Genomic DNA, 21,258 nt, shown 5'->3' on the forward strand with positions numbered 1-21,258 from the left:
AGAAACACGCACTTTTCCATTCTGATCCATTTTCAGTTTACAACAACAACCCTATTTCCATTCTGAGGCTAGGACATGCGGGACGCAGGCGGCTGTGTGAGGACAGGCAGCAGCGCAGCAGAGCAAGCAGTGTCAGCAGTGGCGGCAAAACAACAGAGCAGCGGTAGCAGAACCATAAGCGACGGGAGCAACAGGGGGAAGGGGCGACTGGTGGGGCGACGGGTGCATGCGACAGAGGGGGGAACGGGTGGGGGTGGAGGACGCTCACCACGGGGAGGGCCGGAGGAGAGCTCGACGAGGCCGGGGTGACGAGATGTGGGCGGACGAACGAAGAAGGCGGCGACAAATGGCGGCTACGCGAGACCCCGGCCCGAGCTGGTTCCCTGAACGGAAGAAGCCAAACGCGGTGATCCTCCTGGATGTCTTCCCGCGCGACAACGACGACGGTGGTCGCGGCAACGGCGAGGGGGCCGCGGTCACCACGCGATCTGATGAATTCAAATCGAACTAGAGGGATGCTCGGGAGTGGCAGCGGCTTGCGGTGGTGAGGGGTGGAAGAGCTGCGGTGGTGATGGGTGGAGGAGCGCTAGATGTGGGGACGGGGTGCACTGGAAAGGGGTCGTCAGCGGCGAGGGGGAAAGGGATCTGGCACGGGGGGCGAGGGGGCTAGGGATTTGATCTGGCGCGAGGGCGAGGGGGAAAGGGATAGAGGGGGGAAAGGGATAGCAATGGCGCACCACCCAGGGGTGCGCCATAAGTACATCCATAGCAATGGCGCACCACCGAGGGGTGCGCCATTAGTAACTTTTATTTTTTTATTGATAAAAATTCTTACACTATATACAGGAGATGAGTAGAGGAGGGAGGGAGGGTGCAAATCAAATCTAATTATTTATTGATAAAAAATATTTTTTATTTTTTATTTTTTTATTTTTTATTGATAAAAAATATTTTTTTTATTTTTTTATTTTTTATTGATAAAAAATATTTTTTTTTATTTTTTTATTTTTTATTGATAAAAATTATTTTTTCTAATATTTTTTTAGAAAATGACAAATCAAATCTGAAAAACATTTATGAATGTGAAAAAATATCATCAAATTTCTTATTTGAAATTATTTATGAATATTAAAAAATATCATCAAATTTTTTATTTGAAAATATTTGAAAAAATATCATAAAAATTTAAAAATATTAATGAGTTCACAAAATATTAACAAATTCAATACTTTTTGTGAGTTAGAAATTCAATACCATAATAAACATAAGTCAATATTCATGAGGACTAGAACAGAAGAAATATCATTTCAAAATGTCGAAATACAATCGAGAAATGAAGCCTACGATTTAAATACAATCAATCTTAGCTAGTTATCTGTTCACAATCTTCTTGCCCTTCTTTTTGGCAAATGGAGATCTTCTGTGGAACAGACGTCCTTTAGGTAGGGTGGTCCTGCTTCTTCTTGTGGTGTGTGCTGCTACTTCATCGTCGTCGTCATGTTTGATCTTCGTGTCGCCGTACTTGTCGAAGTCTTGCTCATTGGATACTCCATCCATTCCGATGATCTTCCTTTTGCCTCTCCTCACGACAACACGACTGGGCTTTGACGGGTCGGTAATGAAGAAGCATTGGTCCACTTGGGAAGCCAGTACCCATGGCTCATTTTTCGCGGTGACGTTTGTGCCCGCGGTCTTGGATTTGGCTTCGGGTATAACCATGGTGGTGAAATACCGGTCTTCTTTTAGGACGCTCTTGGCCCATCTGACACGGAACATCGGGACCTTCTCTCTAGCGTAGCTCAGCTCCCAGATCTCCTCGATCCTTCCGTAGTATCTGTCCTTGTCGTTGCCGGTGTAGGATTCCATCGTTACCCCGGAGTTCTGATAACCATCGCTCTTCATGTCCTTGTTCTCGGTGTAGAATGTGTAGCCATTGATATCGTACGCCTCATAGGTCATCAGGTTGTGCTCGGCGCCCTGTGACAAGGCGAATATGAGTTGTTCTTCCGCGGAAGAATCCTCATGTAAAGGGTACGACAGAAGCTTCTGCTTGAACCAACGCGTGAAACATGAGTTGTGCTCTTTGATTATATCTCCGTCCATCCTCTGTTGGCCTCGGTCATTGTACGTCTTCTCAATAAAGGTTTTGTGCTCTACCACCCAAGGATCGACCACGTCTATGTGTTTTAGCGCGACTAGGTTTGCTCTTTCAAAGTCGGCGAGTCGACCCTCGAAGTCGACATGCATTTCGCGGCGACCCTCACAGTGACCCCATCCAGCGAGCCTGCTGAGGTGCCTGTTGACGGGCAGACCAACGGGGTTCTCGATGCTTAGATCATTCGTGCAGTAGGAGATGCACTCTTTGGTCAGAAAGCCCCTGGCTATACTTCCCTCTGGACGTGACATGTTGCGAACGTATCCTTTGATGACACCATTCATCCTTTCGAACGGCATCATGCTGTGCAGGAACGTCGGCCCGAGTTGGATGATATCCTCCACGATATGGACCAGCAGATGCACCATAACGTCGAAGAATGCGGGCGGGAAGTACATCTCAAGCTCGCATAGTATCACCACGATCTCTTCATGTAGCCTTCTGAGTTGCCTCACGCCAATCGACTTCCGAGAGATGACGTTGAAAAAGTTGCATAGGCCAAATAGCGTTTCACGGACGTGCACGTCCATGATCCCACAGATTGCAACTGGAAGTATCTGCGTCATCAGCACGTGACAGTCGTGAGACTTCATCCCGCTGAACTTCTGCTTCGCTGGGTCTAGGTATCTGCTTATCTTCCCCATGTAACCATAAGGAAGTTTTACTCCTAGGAGGCAGGTGAAAAACTGCTCGATCTCCTCCTGACTTAGAGTGAAGCACGCAGGAGGGTAGTCATTTCTGGTCTTCTTGGCCTTTTTGCCTTTGCGACGACTTTCTGTGTCTTGCTTTGCCTCATCATCATCATCATCATCATCATCATTAGCGTGAAGCTCCTGCCTGATGCCCATTGATTTCAAGTCTGCCCTTGCTTTCGACCCATCTTTGGTCATCTCTGGCATGTTGAGCAGGGTACCAAGCAGACTCTCGCACACGTTCTTTGTGATATGCATGACATCAAGGCTGTGAGGCACACGGTGGATCTTCCAGTATGACAAGTACCAGAAAACATACCTCATTTTCCATACCTTCAGCAGCGGCTCTGGCGCCTTTTGCTTCTTTCCCGGCTCTGGCGCCTTTTGCTTCTTTCCCGGCAGTGGGCAGCCTTTCCAATTTTTCAACAGCTCGTCTCTTTCCTCGCCGCTCCTCGTACATGGGCGTTTTCGGGGTTCGGTTTCACCATCGAACAGATCCTTGCGTTTCCTCCACGCGTCATCGTCGCGAAGCCACCTTCGATGTCCCATGAACACGGTTTTCGAAGACCCGAGATCTCTATCTAGCTGGCGATACGTTGTGTCATCCATGCACCTTACGCATCCAGAAAATCCGTGGACTACCTGCCCCGCGAGATATCCGTAACCGAGATAGTCGTGCACCGTCATGAACAGTGCAGCTCTCATAGGGAAATATTCTTTCTCTGCGGCGTCCCACGTATTGGCTGGCGTTTTCCACAGCATGTCTAGCTCCTCCTTCAGCAGCCCCAGATACAGATTGATGTCGTTCCCTGGTTGTTTCGGCCCTTCAATTAGCATACTCATGTGAATGTACTTCCTCTTCATACACAACCAGGGGGGAAGGTTGTACATCCACACAAACACAGGCCAGGTGCTATGTGTGCTTCTCTGGCTGCCAAACGAATTGACTCATCGGTGCTCGCGCCCAGCACGATGTTCCTTGGATCCTTCCCAAATTCTGGGTATTCGAAGTTCAAGGCTTGCCACTGGCTCGCATCCTTAGGGTGACTCAGCATCTTGTCTTTTTTATTTATCTCCGGATCATTTCCGTCATCTTCCCGCTTCTTCTCCTCCCTATCCGCGTGCCAACGCAGGAGCTTTGCTACCTTAGGGTCCGTGAAATACCGCTGCAGATGAGGAGTGATCGGAAAGTACCACACCGATTTTCGAGGAGCTTTCTTCCTCTTCTTGTATCGAGTGACGCCGCACACCAGACATATGGTAGACTCCGCGTGCTCGTCCCGATAAATGATGCAATTGTTCATGCACACATGGTATTTCACGTGCGGTAAATCCAGAGGACACACGATTTTCTTCGCCTCCTCGAAACTGGTCGGGCACTTGTTCCCCTTGGGAAGACGTTCGTGCCAGCATGACATGTTCTCGTCGAAGCATGCGTCGGTCATTTTGTGTTTTACCTTCATCTCTAGAGCCATGAGCGTTACTTTCAGGCGGGTATCCTCGGGCCTGCATCCTTCATACAATGGAGTAACCGCGTCTATCTCTAGTTGATCCATCTTGGCTTTCTCTCGGGCGGCAGCTCTTGCGTTATCCGTCTGCTTCAGAAGCAGCTCTTGAATATGAGGGTCCTGCACCCAGCCTCCATCGTCGTCTGCTCCGGCATCTTCATCTTCATGATCATGCCCTTCGTCTTGATCTTCCTCATCATCATGTACGACATCTTCTACATGATGACTGTGTACAGCATCACCGCCGTGATCATGTCCTAGAGATTCTTCGTCTTCTCGCCCGCCCTCGCCACAGTGGTACTTGTCTTGTTGCCCTTCCTCATTTCTTGCCCGGCCCCCATGGACGACTTCATAGTCATCTTCATCACCTTGCCACTGATAGCCATCCATGAAACCACGCAAAAGCAGGTGGTCCCGCACCTGCCCGGAATCCGGGTCCGCAATAAGGCTCTTCAGCTTGCATCTTCGACACAGACATCTTATCTCTGTCTCGTTCTTTTGAAGCATCTCGGCCTTCGTGGAGCTCAAAAACCTATTCACGATGCCTTCGATCATCGTGCAGACCATGGTGGCCTGCGGGGTAGAGCAAAACGATATTTTAGAACCAAGAAAAAATTTGGCATGACCTTCCCTAAAAATAGGACCAAAAAGAATGCATAGTGCCAAAATTCTTGCCGAAACGGAAATGAATCAACATTCCGGCAAAATATTGGCAACTATCGCATTTCAAATACCGGTACCTGCAAACACAAACATATATGCAACACCACAAACACATGCAACACCACAAACATACATAGATCTAGCTAGGCCACAAAAAGTGCATGTGCACGTTGTTGGAGCGAGCTAGGGAGAAAAAAAGTAGATCTACATCATGAAGATAGCTTTCCCCTTACTTACCTATCAAAAAAAGGTAATTTCACCACTTAATTTTGATGAATCTATGGTGGAAATGAGGTGAGGAGGAGAAGGCAGCTGAAAGCTTGGAGAAGGAGGTGGAGGGAATGAAGTGGGGAAAGTGAGTGGGTAGGTATGTGGCTGTCCAAAATATCTTGTTGGGGTCCCAGGTTACTAATGGCGCACCACCAGCAAATGCGCCATTAGTAACCCTGGTTACTAATAGCGCACCTGCAGGTGGTGCGCCATTAATAGTTTTGTAGAAAAGTAAATATATATATATATATACTAATGGCGCACTGTGGAAAAGTGCGCCATTAGTAGTTTAAACTAGTAATGGCGCACTGTGACACAGTGCGCCATTAGTAGTTTTGCAAAAAAGTAAAAAAAAATACTAATGGCGCACTGTCTGCCCGGTGCGCCATTACTAGTTAGAACTAGTAATGGCGCACTTCGACCTGATGCGCCATTAGTATGTATGGAAAAATGGAAAAAAATTAATACTAGTGGCGCACCGAGTGTATGGTGCGCCATTAGTGTCTTCCACACTAATGGCGCATCACCAACCGGTGCGCCATTAGTATATAGTAGTGGCGCACTACTTACCTGGTGCGCCATTAGTATCAATCCTATCTATAGCCCTTTTCCTAGTAGTGCGTGAACCGACGTGTGGCCGGGATTAGGTTTCTTAATGGAGGCGTTTGAATGCGCTGAGGGTGCATCTTCTGTCGGGCGTGCAGCGGACGAGCGAGGGGTAGTAACTGTTATCGCTTGTACACACTCAGCTTACTGTTGAATCCAGTTCCCCAAGAGCTGAAAAACGAACTGCTGCCGCGGCCTACACACTCGTTCACTCGAAGAGACTCCAATGGCGATCCGAGGGGTGAGCCTGCTGAATATGGACTTCAGCAAGGAGTTAGTTCGCCGTTCAGTCCTATGGCTGCACCAAGTTGAATGTGATGTACACCAACGATACAGACTCGGCGAAGCTCTGCCTCGCCTCAGTCCTATGGCTGCACCAGGTTCTGGAGCATTCACCCGTTTCATCGGCAGCGCCGACTGCACCTTCGCTACGGTGGAGAGAAGGAAGAACGCGACGATTCGGCCATCTGGTGCAACAAGCTTGTCGACATCCAGAAGCAATACAAGATCATCAGCAACGGGCATGAGAAGGACTCCGTGGTTGACCTCGCTGAGACCATCATCGACCCCTAATACGCCAACATGAAAGAAGACGACCTGAACACGTGGGAGGTACCTCTGAATCTAGCCTACATAACCTACGCGGCCAAGGACGCATACACATGCTACGACATGTACATGCAGATCTTGGGCATGAGGGCGTGTCTGCTTCCCGTAACCGACGAGTACATGGACAGCCGCAACGTCATGATCAAGCGTGCCAGGAAGGTCTAGATGTTGTATTTTATCTGTTTATAAGAACCTTTATCATCTGAGTGTTTCATGCATTAGCCTATGTGTCATAATTATCTGTTTTGTCCGAAATATTTCTTTTAAGAACCCATTAACCTGATTGCTTCTTTAGTGGCTATTTGCTAATGTATGTAAACTAGTTCACTTGTCCGTAAAAAAAACTAGTTCACTCGGCTGCCCTGCTTTGGATCTCCTTCCTCCCAACATATTCCTCTCCTCAGATGGACCCAGCAGGTCTCTGAATTTTCTCCCACTTTCTTTTTCGATGTAAACTGAGTTTTCTCCCAGTACTTTCCCCTAGAACCAACTCAACTGTCCCACGTCTAGCCTAAAAAATAATAATACCCCAGGTACTATTAACTCATCAAATTAAAATGATATTTTATTTCGTAAGTTGAAAGTTCTTACAAAATAATAATAATAATTGTTTATATATAACTTGCCAAGTTAACTCCTAGTGATTGCGTACGTAAGCTTGCAAAGATTTTACTGATGTGCAATCATGTGTTTATGTTTTTATAACATTTCTCCGTCTAGCCCAACATGATATTTTCACCCAGCCCAGCAAGTCCGTGGATTTCGAGAAAAATGCAAATGGGATTTAAACAGCCTGCATAGATGCTACATCATTTTTCACCCAGCCCACCAAATGGACTAAAAAACAAATGGACTGGCTGGCATGTGGGCCAGTAGGTCGAAGCCTAAGAAGGCGTTGGATTTACATCCAAGGGCTGGCATTCTTCTTCAATCTCTCGTCTTCTTCCCCCAGCGCTGCCGGAACCGCCTGCTCCAGCCTTCGGCGTCCAGCGGCGTTGTTTTGCGCTCCTCAGCGAAACGCTACCCCGCCGACGGCCAGGCCATCCCTCCACTCCGCACCTCCTGTTATTCTCTGCCGAGTGTAGGCCCACCCCGCACCCGAACCAGTCAAGTTTCCCACTCCTCTCCGTCTGCGACTCCACTGCCGCGTCTTCCCTATCTCCGGGTCGTTCCAGTCTGGGGCCTTGCCATCGTCCACCGCCTCAGTGCGCACGGCACGGCGTGGTCAACATACGAGAGTCATCAGAAGAGGACTATACGTGGAGAGCCTGACGGCTGGGACCCACGAGGTCCATGGTCGCACGCAAGGAAAGTTCCTCCTTATTACGCACTGTACGTGGGAAGCGCTTCTGTATTTCGCGAAAAAAACGTCCCCCCCCCCCCGCTGATAGGTCGGACCCACAAGCTATATCTTTGCACGCAAGGAAGTGCCTCCTTATTACGCACCAAAAAATGAATACCCCCTGCTAGCTAGGACCCACCATAGTGGGTGGCTGACTTGTGGGACTACTAAGTTGACGAGGACAGAAGGCTTTGTCAACTTAGTCAATATGAACGATTCTAGCTCAAGTGACAGTATTGATGTCCATCCAACGGCCATAGTGCTTCTTCAACCTCTGGTCTTCTTGCTCCAGCCGCCCAAAGCAGCGCCGGTCGTGCCGCGTGCTCCTGCCTCTCATGGCCGGATGTGATACCGCGGAGGCCTCACCGCCCCATACTACTCCCACCGCTGGCCCAGGGTATTCCTCTACTCACCCACACCCCTTGTTATTCTGCGGCGACAGGAGCCTCACGCCGCAGCCGAACCAGTGAACCCTCGTACTCCTCTCCGCGTGGGCATCCACTGCCGCGTCTTCCCCGGCTCCTCGTCGTCCCCTTCCTAGGCCTCGCCGTTGTCCACCGCCTTGGTGCTCTCGATGCGGCGTGGTCAATGTGGTCAACGACCGACTTCCATCGGAAGAGTACTATACGTGGAGAGGCTGACAGCTGGGTCCAAGGCCACAGCCCAGTTTTTTTGTGATTTGCCAAGTAAGTCGCTTTGTCAGGCCTGTTGGGCTGCAAATCTTTCAAGATAAGGAGAGCTTCATTCGGCTGGCTGAGAAAATGGCCTATCAGTAATGAGAAATGGGCTGTACATTTTTAAAACACATCAAACCGGCAATTAGTTTCAAATATTTTTTTTTCATTCCGAGATTTTAAATTACATTAATTTTTATGCGTGGAGAATTTGTTGGATTTTATATTGATATACATTTATTTTTAAAATCAGTTTGAATGTGAGTTGAAATTTCGGGATTAAAAACAGTTCGGACCGCACCGAAATATGCAAAATTTCGTATAATTTTTTAACCGTGGCCACAATATGGGTTGTAATGCTAACAAAAAGAATATGGGCTCCAAAAAAAACCTTAAGAATTAGCAAATGAGCTGTAAATTATTAGAAATAATGGCAGATGGGATATGTGCTGTTTTCCACAGATTTGAGGCTTTCCTAAAAAAAAGGTTGACGCACAAGCAGTTACTGTTGGATGGCCATCCAACGGCCGTCGTGCTTCTTCAATCTTTGCTCTTCCTGCTCCAGCCGCTCAAACAAGCGCTGGCGGGACTGCTTGCCCCCTCCTCCCCGCGGCCGGCTGTGCTGCCGCGCAGGCCTCACCGCCCCACCGTACTCCCATCACTGGCCTAGCCATCCCTCTACTCACCCACACCTGCTGTTATTCTCCGGCGACGGCAGACGAACCAGTAAACCCTCGTTCAGTCGTACTCCCCTCCGCGTGGGAAACAAATGCTGAGTCTTCCCTGCCTCCGTGTCGTTCCCTTCCTAGGCCTCGCCGCCGTCCACCGCCCTGGTGCTCTCGGCGCGGCCTGGTCAACGTGGTCAACGACTGACATGCATCTGAAGTGGACTGTATGTGGAGAGGCCGACAGCTGGGTCCACGACCGCACGCAAGGAAATGCCTCCTTATTACGTGCAAAATAATGATTCGTCTACCTGACATCGGGGACCCACCGAAAGGGCCTCGGTATTTCACGAAAAAAACATTACCGCCGCTGACAGCTCGGACCCACCAGCTATATCTTCGCACGCAAGGAAGTGCCTCCTTATTACGCACAAAAAAATGAATACTCCCCCTGTTAGCTGGGACCCAGTATAGTGGCAAGCTGACTTGTGGGCCTACTAAGTTGATGGGGACGGAGGGCTTTGTCAACTTTGTCAATATGCATGATTCTAGCTCCAGTGACCGTACGATGTCCATCCAACGGCCGTAGTGCTTCTTCAACCTCTGGTCTTCTTGCTCCAGCCGCCCAAACCAGCGCCGGTCGTGCCTCGTGCTCCTGCCTCCCGTGGCCGGCTGTGATGCGGCGGAGGCCTCACCGCCCCCTACTACTCCCACCGCTGGCCAGGCATCCCTCTACTCACCCACACCCCATGTTATTCTGCGACGACGACAGCCTCACACTGCAACGAACTAGTGAACCCTTGTACTCCTCTACGCATGGGCATCCACTACCGCGTCTTCCCCGGCTCTGTGTCGTCCCCTTCCTAGGCCTCGCTGTCGTCCACCACCCTGGTGCTCTCGGCGCGGCGTGGTCAACGTGGTCAAGGAACGGCTTCCATCGGACATGGACTGTACGTGGAGAGGCCGACAGCTGGGTCCACGGCCGCAGCAAGGAAGTGCCTCCTTATTACGCACAAAATAATTATTCCTCCACCTGACAACGGGGACCCACCGGACGGGCCACCATCTTTCGAAAAAAAAACGTTTCCCCCCTGACTGCTGGGACCCACCAGCTACACCTTCGCACGCAAGGGAGTACGTCCGGGCAAAGAAAACGATTCGCCCCCCTGACTGTTGGGACCCACCAGCTACATCTTCGCACGCAAGGAAGTGCCTGACAGTCGGGACCCACCTGGTCGAAGCGTACGTAGCATTGTCATTCTGGTCGCGAACGTGTACGTACATACTGGTCGATGTAGAGGCACGCATGTGTCGTAGATGTAGAGGCGCGCACGTGTCGTAGTAGAGGCGCACACGTAGCATGTACACGTACGTACAGTGGCGAGGGTGCAAGAAAGAAAATACGGCCACGTACGTACATACGGGCAAGGTCTCGAACTCCTACTCGCGCATACTTACATGGCTGGGTCGGAACGGAGAAACAACATCGTCGTCGTGTTCATGGGGAGCCAACCGGCTGGGTCGGAACGGAATACATGGTCGTGTTCATTGGGAGAGCTTGGACGGAACAGGCGATGGAAATGAGGCCTGGCATACCGCACAACGGAGGAAACAGCCTTGTGTTCGACCGACCACGTTCGAAATGGGGTCCTGTTGATCGGGAGGGGCCTGGCGTACCGCAAAACGGAGGAAACGGACCTCCTATGGTCGAAACGGGGTCCTGTTGATCGGGAGGGGTGTGGCGTACCGCAAAACGGAGGAAACAGACCTCCTATGGTCGAAACTGGGGTCCTATTGATCTGGAGGGGTATGGCGTATCTCAAAACAGACGAAACGGACCTCCTACGATCGAAACGGGGGTCCTGTTGATCGGGAGGGGTGTGGCGTACCGTAAAACAGACGAAACGGACCTCCTACGGTCAAAACGGGGGTCTTGTTCATCGGGAGGGGTGTGGCGTACCGCAAAACGGGACTCCACGGGATACTGTTCATCTCCACCGTCGACCTCCTCCAGCCTCCACGGGCTCCTGTTCATCCAGCCTCCACCGTGCGCTACTCCACCGGCTACTATTCAACCACCCCTCCACGGGCACCCCTCCATCGTCTACTATTCATCCAGCCCTCCACACCACGGGGTCCTGTTCAACCACCCCTCCACGGCCACCCCTCCACCGTCTACTGTTCATCCAGCCCTCCACACTACGGGTTCCTGTTCATCCAGAGGCAACGCCACCGCTCACTATTCATCCAAACCCCCCCCCTCCGCAACGATCACTGTTCATCCCAGAGGCAGCATCGATCGGCTTCAGTTAGCAGCAGTAGCGAAGGAATCGCTCCATCGGGTTCAGTTAACAGCCATCGATCGATCGCTCGGGTTCAGTAACGTGTAGCCTGCAGTGCAATCGCTCGGGTTCAGTTAGAGCCCAACGCCTCGCTCGGCTTCAATTAGAGCCAACGCCTCGCACACACTCGCGTACGTACGAGAGAAACGCGCATCGCTCCGCCCCCGACCTCCCATCATAACAGGCAACTCCCCAAAATTTTCCTCCCCCTCGCTTCTACCATGGTTTTTTCTGTCATGGACGGCCCAAAGAATGTCATGCAGCTGTGTCTCCGGCCCGCCCAGGACGAAAAGCCCATTTTCTATCATGATTTTTTGTCATAGAAGTAGGAGCCCACCACATCTATGATGATACCGGGTTTTGTCACAATTATCGTCATAGAAGTGTCATATGTATGACCGAATTTTTTTTGTTCAGCCCAAAATGTCACGGATGTGTCTTTTTTTTGTAGTGGTAGTGGCCTGGAAAATAACCTGCAAGAAATAAATATGTGTTGTTTTGTTAAAAATCAAATCGTATATGCAGTTCTATATAGCCATAATGATTGGTCCGACATATCAGACGAGAAACCAATGTTGCCTCCGTTGTGTCGCTCATCAAAGGCAACGTCGTCGACTTATTATCACCGACGTGTGAGACCGTTTGTGAGCAAACACACAGTAACCTCTCATGTGGGGATTGATCGTAGTGATTGTTTCCAACAACTGGTTGATAGAGTCTGGGCTCTAATTGATGGGTGGAATGCGAGGATGCTGTTTGCGGGAGGGAAGGAAGTTTTGTTAAAAACAGTTGCGCAGTCCATTCCAGTTTATGCTATGTCAGTTTTCAGTTTGCCAAAGAACATCTGCAAGAGTATATGTGATGCAATTTGCTAGGTATTGGTGGGGAGGTTCACAGAGCCAAAAGAAATTGCATTGGAAAGCATGGTGGAAGATGTGTATTCTGAAGAAAGAAGGAGGGATAGGTTTCCGAGATTTACACTGTTTTAATCAAGCGATGTTGGCTAAGCAGTGTTGGAGACTATTAAGTGAACCAGAGTCTTTGTGTGCTCAGGTACTTTGTGCAAAATATTATCCGGATGGGGACCTTTTCAATGCGGTTCTTAAAAAAGGTGCCTCGTTCACATGGCGTAGTATCATGTCCGGATTAAAGACCCTAAAAAGAGGTGCTATTTGGAGACCAGGCAATGGGGGCAAGTATTAATATTTGGTCTGATCTTTGGATCCCTACTGCCCATGATAGGCGTGTGATGACACCACGTGGGCATTGCCTTCTTGAGACGGTACAAGATCTTATTAATCCACATACGGGAGAGTGGGATGTACAATTGGTACATGACAATTTTTGGCCAATTGATGTTACAAGGATTTTGCAAATTCTGCTTCCATCCCAAGCGCAACCAGATTTCATAGCATGTCGATTATGCAAGTCTGGGAGATTTACTGTCCGTTCGACTTATCATGCGGAATGGAAAGCGGAGTATCGGACTAGAGCAGGTATTGATACTGGTATGGGAAGAAGTATGTCACATCTGGTATGGAAATTACTTTGGGATTTGAGTATCCCCCCAAAGTCCATATTTTTATTTGGAGAGCTCTACACGGGATTGTGCCCTGTTACTGTAATTTAGTGAACAGACACATTAAAACTCCAGTGACTTGTCCGGTGTGTAAGGTAGATCCTGAAGACCTTAAGCACATGTTATTTATCTGTTGCGGAGCTAGAGAGGTATGGAAGGAACTCGGCCTAGGCGTGAATGTGGCCGCAATTGCTGAGCAGCATAGGTCCGGTTCATTGATACTTGATGAGATAATATGCTCCAATTTACCTGGTGGTGTCTGGTTCCAGGGAGAAAATGCAGTGGAATTGGCTATGGTTGCGTGTTGGTATATCTGGTGGGAACGACGTCAAGTGTCCCATGATAAAGAGATTGGTACGCCAGCCCGATCGTCTCTACAGATTAGGGGTATCGTTGCTAACTGGGTAGCAGAAAAGAAGCTAGTTCCTCCACACAGACTAGATGGTCTAGACCAGCATCAGGCTGTATAAAGCTTAATGTTGATGCTTCATATCATGTTGACTCGGGTGCAGGGGCAAGTGGTGCTATTTTACGAGATTCAAAGGGAGATTTTGTTGCAACGGCCATGGAATATAAACCGAATGCAATGAACGCTCCAACGATGGAGGCGTTTGCGCTATTATTGGGACTACGACTTGCTGAGGAGATGGGCATTTTTCCTTTGTCCATTGAGAGTGATTCTATGGAGATTGTTCAAGTTATCCAGAATCCGGATGACTACTTGGCGTCAGGTGCGGTAATTACTGACGATTGTCGAAGGTTGATGAGTTTTTTCGGCAAGGCGACAATAAATCATTATGTGCGTGATGTAAACGAGTGTGCTCATATTATTGCTCGTTTTAGTTTCTTGGGTCAGGAGTCAAGGGTGTGGCTTGATAAACCTCCTGATTTCCTGATTCCGCTTATTGTAAAGGATAGATTATGAATTAAATAAAGTCGCCGAAGTTCAAAAAAAACATAGTAACCCAAAACTGATCTCTCAATCGCGTGTGAAAATGCGAATCAACCTGTGGTTGAGATGGTTAGGTGAACAGTGGTATCCCCAACCACCAGGGTTCAAATCCTGGTGCTCGCATTATTCCTGGATTTATTTCAGGATTTCAGTGGGTGGAGACGTTCCCGTCGACGACGAGGCACCTACGGTTGCTTCGTAAATCTCAAGATAATATGCCGGCTCAGTCTCTCGGAGGTGCTCATAGGGGTAGGGTATGCGTGTGTGCGTTCATAGGGGTGAGTGTATGCGCGTGTATATGAGCGCTTGTGTCTGTACTGATGCTAAAAAAAATCGCGTGTGAAAATTTCCCGAAACCCCTTCTCCACCGCGCTTGAAAATTTCACTATTTTTTTCATGTTTTCTTTTTAGTTAAGTGTTAAGAGTTGTCTTTTTTAAGGAGGAAAAAGTGATGTACTGAAGGACTCACACAGCCGTTGGATGAAAATTGAGCGGTGGAGAGTACGCATGGGGCATGTGCACGGGGAGAAGGTAGAGCAGCGTCCGTGTAAATAACGGCCGTGGCAGCCATCCCGTCCACGTGGCGCCCAACTGCTGGTCCAGCAGATCGATTTCCCATCCAACACCGGCGCACTACACCGGGAGGCGCGAACGCAAGCCACAAACAAACGACACGCCCCCGTTCTTCTACCGGGCGCCATGGCCGCCGCATTAGCAGCGCCGACAGGCCTCCTCAAGCTCCCTCCTTCTTACGCGCCGCCTTCTTCCCCCTCTTCCCCTCTCTCCGGCACCTCCTACGGGCGGCGCTCGCGGAGACGGCCTCGCCTTTGCCGCCGCGGAGCCCCGCTGCTGGCGGTGGCGGCCGGGGAGGTGTCGTACACTGAGCCGGAGGAGGCGCTGCTGGAGGCCCTCGTCGGCGTACAGGGCCGTGGCCGTGCAGTCGCGCCGCGCCAGCTCCAGGCAAGGAACCAGCCCACTTGGCTTGAGACTTCCGTACGCGCGTGTCCTGCGCCGCGTGGGCGCGCGCCATGTGCTTGTTGAAATGTTACTGATGCGGCGTGCTGATCCGCGTGTGCAGGAGGTGGAAAGCGCAGTGCAGACTCTGGAGGCGCTGGAAGGTGTGCCCGATCCGGTAGGTGCCCTTGTGCCTTTTTTTTCTTTATGATTTGCGCTTGAAGGTAGTTATTGAGTTACCTAATGAGCCCATGGAAGTGTTTATTTGTGTCTTACAAAAAGAAAAGAAAACACTAGCCATCATTTGCCAGCAGCATGTGTATATATGTCTCGAAATACTTTGGTCTTCAAATGGGCACAACTGAAGAAGTGAAGATATGCATATTGTGCCATGAAGTGAATTGCCATCAACAATTTTCATTATTCTAGAAAAAATAAAATCAAATGATCCAATCATGTTTAACTAATTAATTGTACCAGTACAGAAGATACTCTCCCTCCGCTTAAGTTTACTTGTCACTTTTCACTGTAGCATGGTTACCAAGGAAACAAATTCATTCATCCAGTGTGTCAAGAACTGAAATGCATCTATAACCGAAGATGGAGTATGGTGAATGAAGTATTACATTGTTCTTAGCATTTATCGAGGTGACTATTAGAGAAACTACAAATAACGAATGCCTCCATTAGCATGCATGTATTTGACTGCTGTCAATTTTCTAGAAAAGTTATATTAGAAAACAAAGGTTGCTGCTTAACATTTATGGTTTATATGCAGACCAATTCAAGTTTAATTGAAGGTAGCTGGAAGCTCATATTCACGACAAGACCAGGGACGGCATCCCCCATTCAGGTAGAATAAAACTAGCATGCTCATGTGAGCAACTATATGTTCCATTTTGTATTTTATCTATGCATTACATATTCAGCTGTTGGATTGTTCACACCTGTAAAAGTGACTAAATTTGTTCTCAACTCACATTCGATGCAGAGGACATTCGTTGGAGTTGACTCTTTCAGCGTCTTTCAGGAAGTTTACCTTAGAACAGATGATCCAAGGGTGGTCAATGTTGTCAAGTTTTCAGAAACAGTTGGTGAACTGGCAGTACAGGTAACTGCTCTGTCGATAACTCAATGTCGCCTTAGCTTCAAATGTATGGGGAAGATTTGTGTATTTTGATGTTTCCTATTCAACCATAAATACGCTTGTGATAGTCTTGCCCCAAATTCTGCTGCTTCATTTATTGCTGCCCTCAGTGTCTAATTGTGTCTTCCAGAGTCTGGTTCTATATAGAAACTCACCGGGTTGTAGAAGAATTATATAATAATATATGTATAGTAAGCTTCAATGTCATGCTAGAGGGAAGTGCATGGGTATTTCCTGCACAGAGTAAATACAACACTGAAATTAATATGAGGACCAATATTATCAGGAGCTAAACAACAAAATTAATAAATATAAATTCACTTGATCATCTGATTTTTTGCTAATAACAGTGTTTTAGGATAGACTGGAGGGGATACGGTAGCATATACTGAAACACATTGTATAGTACATGATACCATTATGGGTGTCCTGATATTTCGATGAAAACCATGATATTGATTCGGTGGAGTAGACTTTGACAATTGGATTACTCTGTGCCCAAGAATTCCTTTTTACCTTCATGGAGAGGCTTCATTTTATAATATAAGTCACCAAGCAACACATTGTCTTCATGCACTGTCTTCATCTTGAGTGACATGATCATCATTTTCTTCTTGGTCTTGACATTGATTCCTCTTTTGAACTTAGATTCTTGGTCTTAACTTGTGCTTGAACCTTCTTTTGACCAGCAAGTGGAAGTAGAGGTAGTAGTGGTTGTACCTACGGTGGTCATGTCCTCGTTAGTACATTACAAAGCCGGTAGTAAAGCCAAACACATAAATATTGTTCATTTTTCTTAGTGTGGTTCTTTCATAAGACTTGGCGGATAGAAGATTTCTGCTGAATTAATATGTATTTTTTTTATTATTGGAAATGTTGAAGACTCACTGAGTGTTTAATTGATCTATTGCCATAGTAAAAATGTTGGGAAGAGATGGCTTCTGCTCCCTTAAATATGGATACCTAAACTAGTAGCCTGGAACTGTTGATTCTATTCAAGGAGGATATATGCTCTTACTTATGCTACTGTTAAGTGGTACATCTATAGTGCTTTAAGGATGTTCTACATGATTTTGCAATGAGGTTTGTTAAACAAAATATCAGGCGGAAGCAACTATCAACGATGGGAAGCGCATTCTCTTCCGTTTTGACCGAGCAGCATTCGCCTTCAAGTTCTTGCCGTTTAAGGTTCCATATCCGGTGCCATTCAGGCTTCTTGGGGATGAAGCAAAGGGTTGGCTTGACACTACATACTTATCTCGTAGTGGGAACATACGTATTTCAAGGGGAAACAAGGTACGTAATACATTGTCTGCATGTAACGTTGCAGCCATGGATTTAGGGTTTTGAATTGCGTAATTATTCTCTCAATTTTGTTGAACCCATGGTGGAGTATATGTAAAGCGCTTCTCCATAAAAGATGCATTTTTTTCCAGACCTCCTTGTATTTTATTAGCTTTCCAAAACAATATGTAGTGCAGGGAACCACATTTGTTCTCCAGAAAAGTGCAGACCCAAGGCAAATGTTGCTGTCAGCTATATCTGCTGGAACCGGAGTAAAAGAGGTATGTTATTATATCTTGGATGTCCGTTATAGCAGTAACATGAGGTATTCATTTGTATAATATGCTTGTTGGACAGGCTATAGATGATCTTACTTCAAGCAAAAAAGGGGATGTGGTTGATATGAACACCCTAGCGGGAGAATGGCAACTGTTGTGGGCTTCACAGGTCAACCTTTATATAAGCATTACAAAATCGATTTGAGATTTCTATGCATGCCATCTCTTGTCTGTGGAGCTTGATTTCTTGTTGGTCATGATTTTATTATAATTCAGTATTTGACTATGGCAATCAAAATATAACAAGGCATCCCCAAACATTTATGAGTAACATCATTTGCTCTATCTTTTTATCCAGTAATTTATCTTGTACAGTTTGCTATGATTTATGTGTAAATCTATTTACACTAGGGTTTTTCCCAGCCACTCTTATAAAAGAACATACAAAATTGTATGGGTATTAGACCGAGATTGAAGTTATGATTCTTGCTAGAGTCAAAGAAGGTCGATGCTTTTCTGAATGTTTTGAAGGGTCTGAGAGCTGATGCATATTTATGTTTGATGATTAGCCCTGACTCCTGCTATTCACGAAAACTTTGGCGGTCCTGAATGCAATCTACAGCTAATGGTTCAGAGACAAACTCTCTTCTGTGTAAAAATGTGAAGGTTTTACGAAAATGGGTCCAAAACTATAGGACTCCCGTGCAATCTAATGGTTCAGAGAATAACTCTCTTCTGTGTAAAATATGAAGGCTCAAAACTATCTGACACCCGTGCAATTCTCCATGTAATCGCATAAGTAATTAAGTATATTCAAAATGATACAGGAGAATATGTACTATACTTTAGAGATGGCATATGAGGCGTAGGGGTAACTGCCACTGCTTGTAGGATGTGTTTTCCCTTTCATATATTTATTTGTATGTGCAGAGTGAGAGTGGAGGTGGAAGCTGGTCATCTGTTGCATCTGCCGGTCTCAAGGATTTCCAGGTAAGCTGCAAAACTTCAGAAAAGCCGAGGAAAAAGATGATATGATACTCTCGTGTGTTTCTTGGTGCTTGACGTGAATCAACTATTCATTCAGACCATAAAGGAAGATGGGCAACTGAAGAATTTGGTGAACCCCTTTCCAGGTGTGAGCCTTAGTGCAAGAGGCAACATATGGTAAGTTTGAAGAGCTGCATACTCCCTCTGTTCCTAAATATAAGTCTTTGTAGAGATTCCACTATGAACTATATACGAATGTATATAGATGCATTTTAAGTGTGGATTCATTCATTTTGCTCCGTATGTAGTCCACCAGTGGAATCTCTAAAAAGACTTACATTTAGGAACAGAGGGAGTATATGTTTGTGTATTTCCTCTCTGGGATCGTTTCAGTCGTCAACCATAATGAAGCAAATATAGTGTGAGTGTCTTTACTCCATTCCGTCAGTACATGTGATGTACAACTCTTAAAACTAACATGTTGACAAAATCAAATAAAACGGTAATATATTTCCTTAATGCCATAAGGAAATGCGAACATGCATGACTGTATAGTACTGCCTCCGTTCCTAAATAATTGTCTTTCTAGAGATTTCAACAAGTGACTACATACGGAGCAAAATGAGTGAATCTACACTCTAAAATGTGTCTATGTACATCCGTATGTGGTAGTCCATTTGAAATCCTAAAAAGACAAATATTTAGGAACGGAGGGAGTACAATATTCTGTACGCATGGTCGCATGCAGGAGAGGTGATGTACTGATGTTACACGTGTTGCGGGAAGACTGTAAGAATGGTACATACAAATGACTTCATAGATGTTTAAACCATCGAGACATTGACTCACTTCATTACTAGTACTTTCATACATCAATACGCTGTTGGCGCACAAGTTTTTTTTTTTTTTGAGCATCTGGCGCACAAGCTTCATACAGCACTTTGTTACTATCGATTATGGACATGTATCAAAATTTGGGTCACAGATTTATTCTGTTCCTCTCTTGGAGTTCCCTTGTGATCCTGATTTATACACCTCCACTTCAATACTAATACAAAAGGTACACTTATATTTTGTGCTAAGTGTATTGTGTTGAACTTGCAGCAAAACAGGGAACAACAATGATACCTTCAGCGTGTCCATGAATGAAGGCGTTATTCAAGTTGGTGGCATACAGTTTCCCTTGGAAACTGGAGGAGAATATGTCATGGAGATCTTGTAAGACTCGATTCCGAATTTCCCTTGACTTAAAAGATACTCCCTCCATTCCTAAATACAGTATAAGTCTTTTTAGAGGTTTCAAATGGACTACAACATACATATGTATATAGACATATTTTAGAGGGTATATTCACTCATTTTGCTTCTTATGTAGTCCCTTGTTGAAATCTCTAAAAAGACTTATATTTGGGAACGGAGGGAGTAAGAGTTATGGACTGACCAAATTGTTGTTGGTCATTGGTGAGTCACATATTTGATAATTAATTCTTGTCCTGATATCTATAAATTTCCTTTCAGGTACATTGACAATAAGATAAGAATATCTAGGCTCAACCAGTACAAGCTTGTTCATTTACGCATTGTAAATAAAACATAAATACCCAATTGGAGGATCGGCTGTGGCCAAATTGTTTGAGCTTATTGCTGTAGAAATTGTTGTATACCAGGAGTCCAGGACAACACTTAGGTTGATGAAATCATGCATTTGCGCATATTCACCACCATGCAGATTCCGAGTTATTTATTATTGAGAAACTGTATATTTTTTTCCGATAAAGGGTGGATTTTATTGACTCGAAATGAAGAATCAAGAGGATACAAATATAATGAGCACATGTCCGGCCTCTGCATAGCTATGATGCACACAACCAACACCAACATACACATAAAAAATACGCCGTCAAATAGCAAAGTCATATAAGACCAAAGCTATGTGTAGGCAAGAAAAAAAAAACAAAGCAATGAAATCTACAATCAACAAACTATAACAATGACCTTACCCGCACCAACCATCTAATGACACCACAGGGACGATGATGTTCTTCAACAACAGCTCCTTCAAGAAGGGAGCGGTGCTCATGCACCGCTGTCATCGGATCTAACCACCAAAGGCCTGATTCTAGATTTTCACCCTAAAGAATCAGTCCGAGTATATCCGAGCAATACCTTCAACAAGGTAACGACGCAAATATATTGCCGTTGTCAGGTATACCGACTCTGCTCAGACCTAGGTTTTCACCCCGGAACTCTAGACCGGATGCTCGAGTAGACAACATCAAAGTTACTCCAATGTTGTCGCCACCACTTTGTCGCTATCCCAACAGCTACATGTGATTTGCGACCGCCACCGCTGCACAACCATACCCTCTGTGTCAAGCCGCCGTTTGTAGATTGCATCTCATAAAGACAACCATGGGAGAACCCTCACGAAGACCTTTCGTTGGCCACCATAATCCGCAGTGAGCCCGCCGCCGCGGAGTGCTAACCACTCGGATCAACACCGATGACAGAGCATAGCACCCTTGACTGCCACTTCACTGAAAAAAGCTCT

General features: G+C 46.6%; 1 protein-coding gene across 1 annotated transcript; it reads left to right on the forward strand.

The window, feature by feature from the left end:
• The first annotated feature begins 13,706 nt into the window (after positions 1-13,706).
• On the forward strand, positions 13,707-20,484 carry LOC119361114 (probable plastid-lipid-associated protein 12, chloroplastic). Its single transcript, XM_037626480.1, has 13 exons — positions 13,707-13,836; positions 14,497-14,558; positions 14,664-15,017; positions 15,136-15,189; positions 15,790-15,864; positions 16,003-16,122; positions 17,263-17,454; positions 17,640-17,723; positions 17,800-17,889; positions 18,651-18,710; positions 18,805-18,884; positions 19,812-19,925; positions 20,226-20,484. The coding sequence occupies exons 1-13, from the start codon at positions 13,707-13,709 to the stop codon at positions 20,302-20,304; spliced, it is 1,494 nt and encodes a 497-aa protein (XP_037482377.1). The 3' UTR covers positions 20,305-20,484.
• The last annotated feature ends 774 nt before the right edge of the window (positions 20,485-21,258 follow it).

The sequence above is a fragment of the Triticum dicoccoides genome, chromosome 2B, assembly GCF_002162155.2.
Source record: "Triticum dicoccoides isolate Atlit2015 ecotype Zavitan chromosome 2B, WEW_v2.0, whole genome shotgun sequence".
Classification (NCBI taxonomy): Eukaryota; Viridiplantae; Streptophyta; class Magnoliopsida; order Poales; family Poaceae; genus Triticum; species Triticum dicoccoides.

Excerpts from the sequence above, each read along its gene's own strand:
- LOC119361114 (XM_037626480.1), top strand. The coding sequence starts at position 13,707 with ATGGAGGCGTTTGCGCTATTATTGGGACTACGACTTGCTGAGGAGATG. Across the intron at positions 15,865-16,002 it reads GGACGGCATCCCCCATTCAG|AGGACATTCGTTGGAGTTGA; the intron begins GTAGAATAAAAC and ends CATTCGATGCAG. Across the intron at positions 19,926-20,225 it reads GAATATGTCATGGAGATCTT|GTACATTGACAATAAGATAA; the intron begins GTAAGACTCGAT and ends ATTTCCTTTCAG.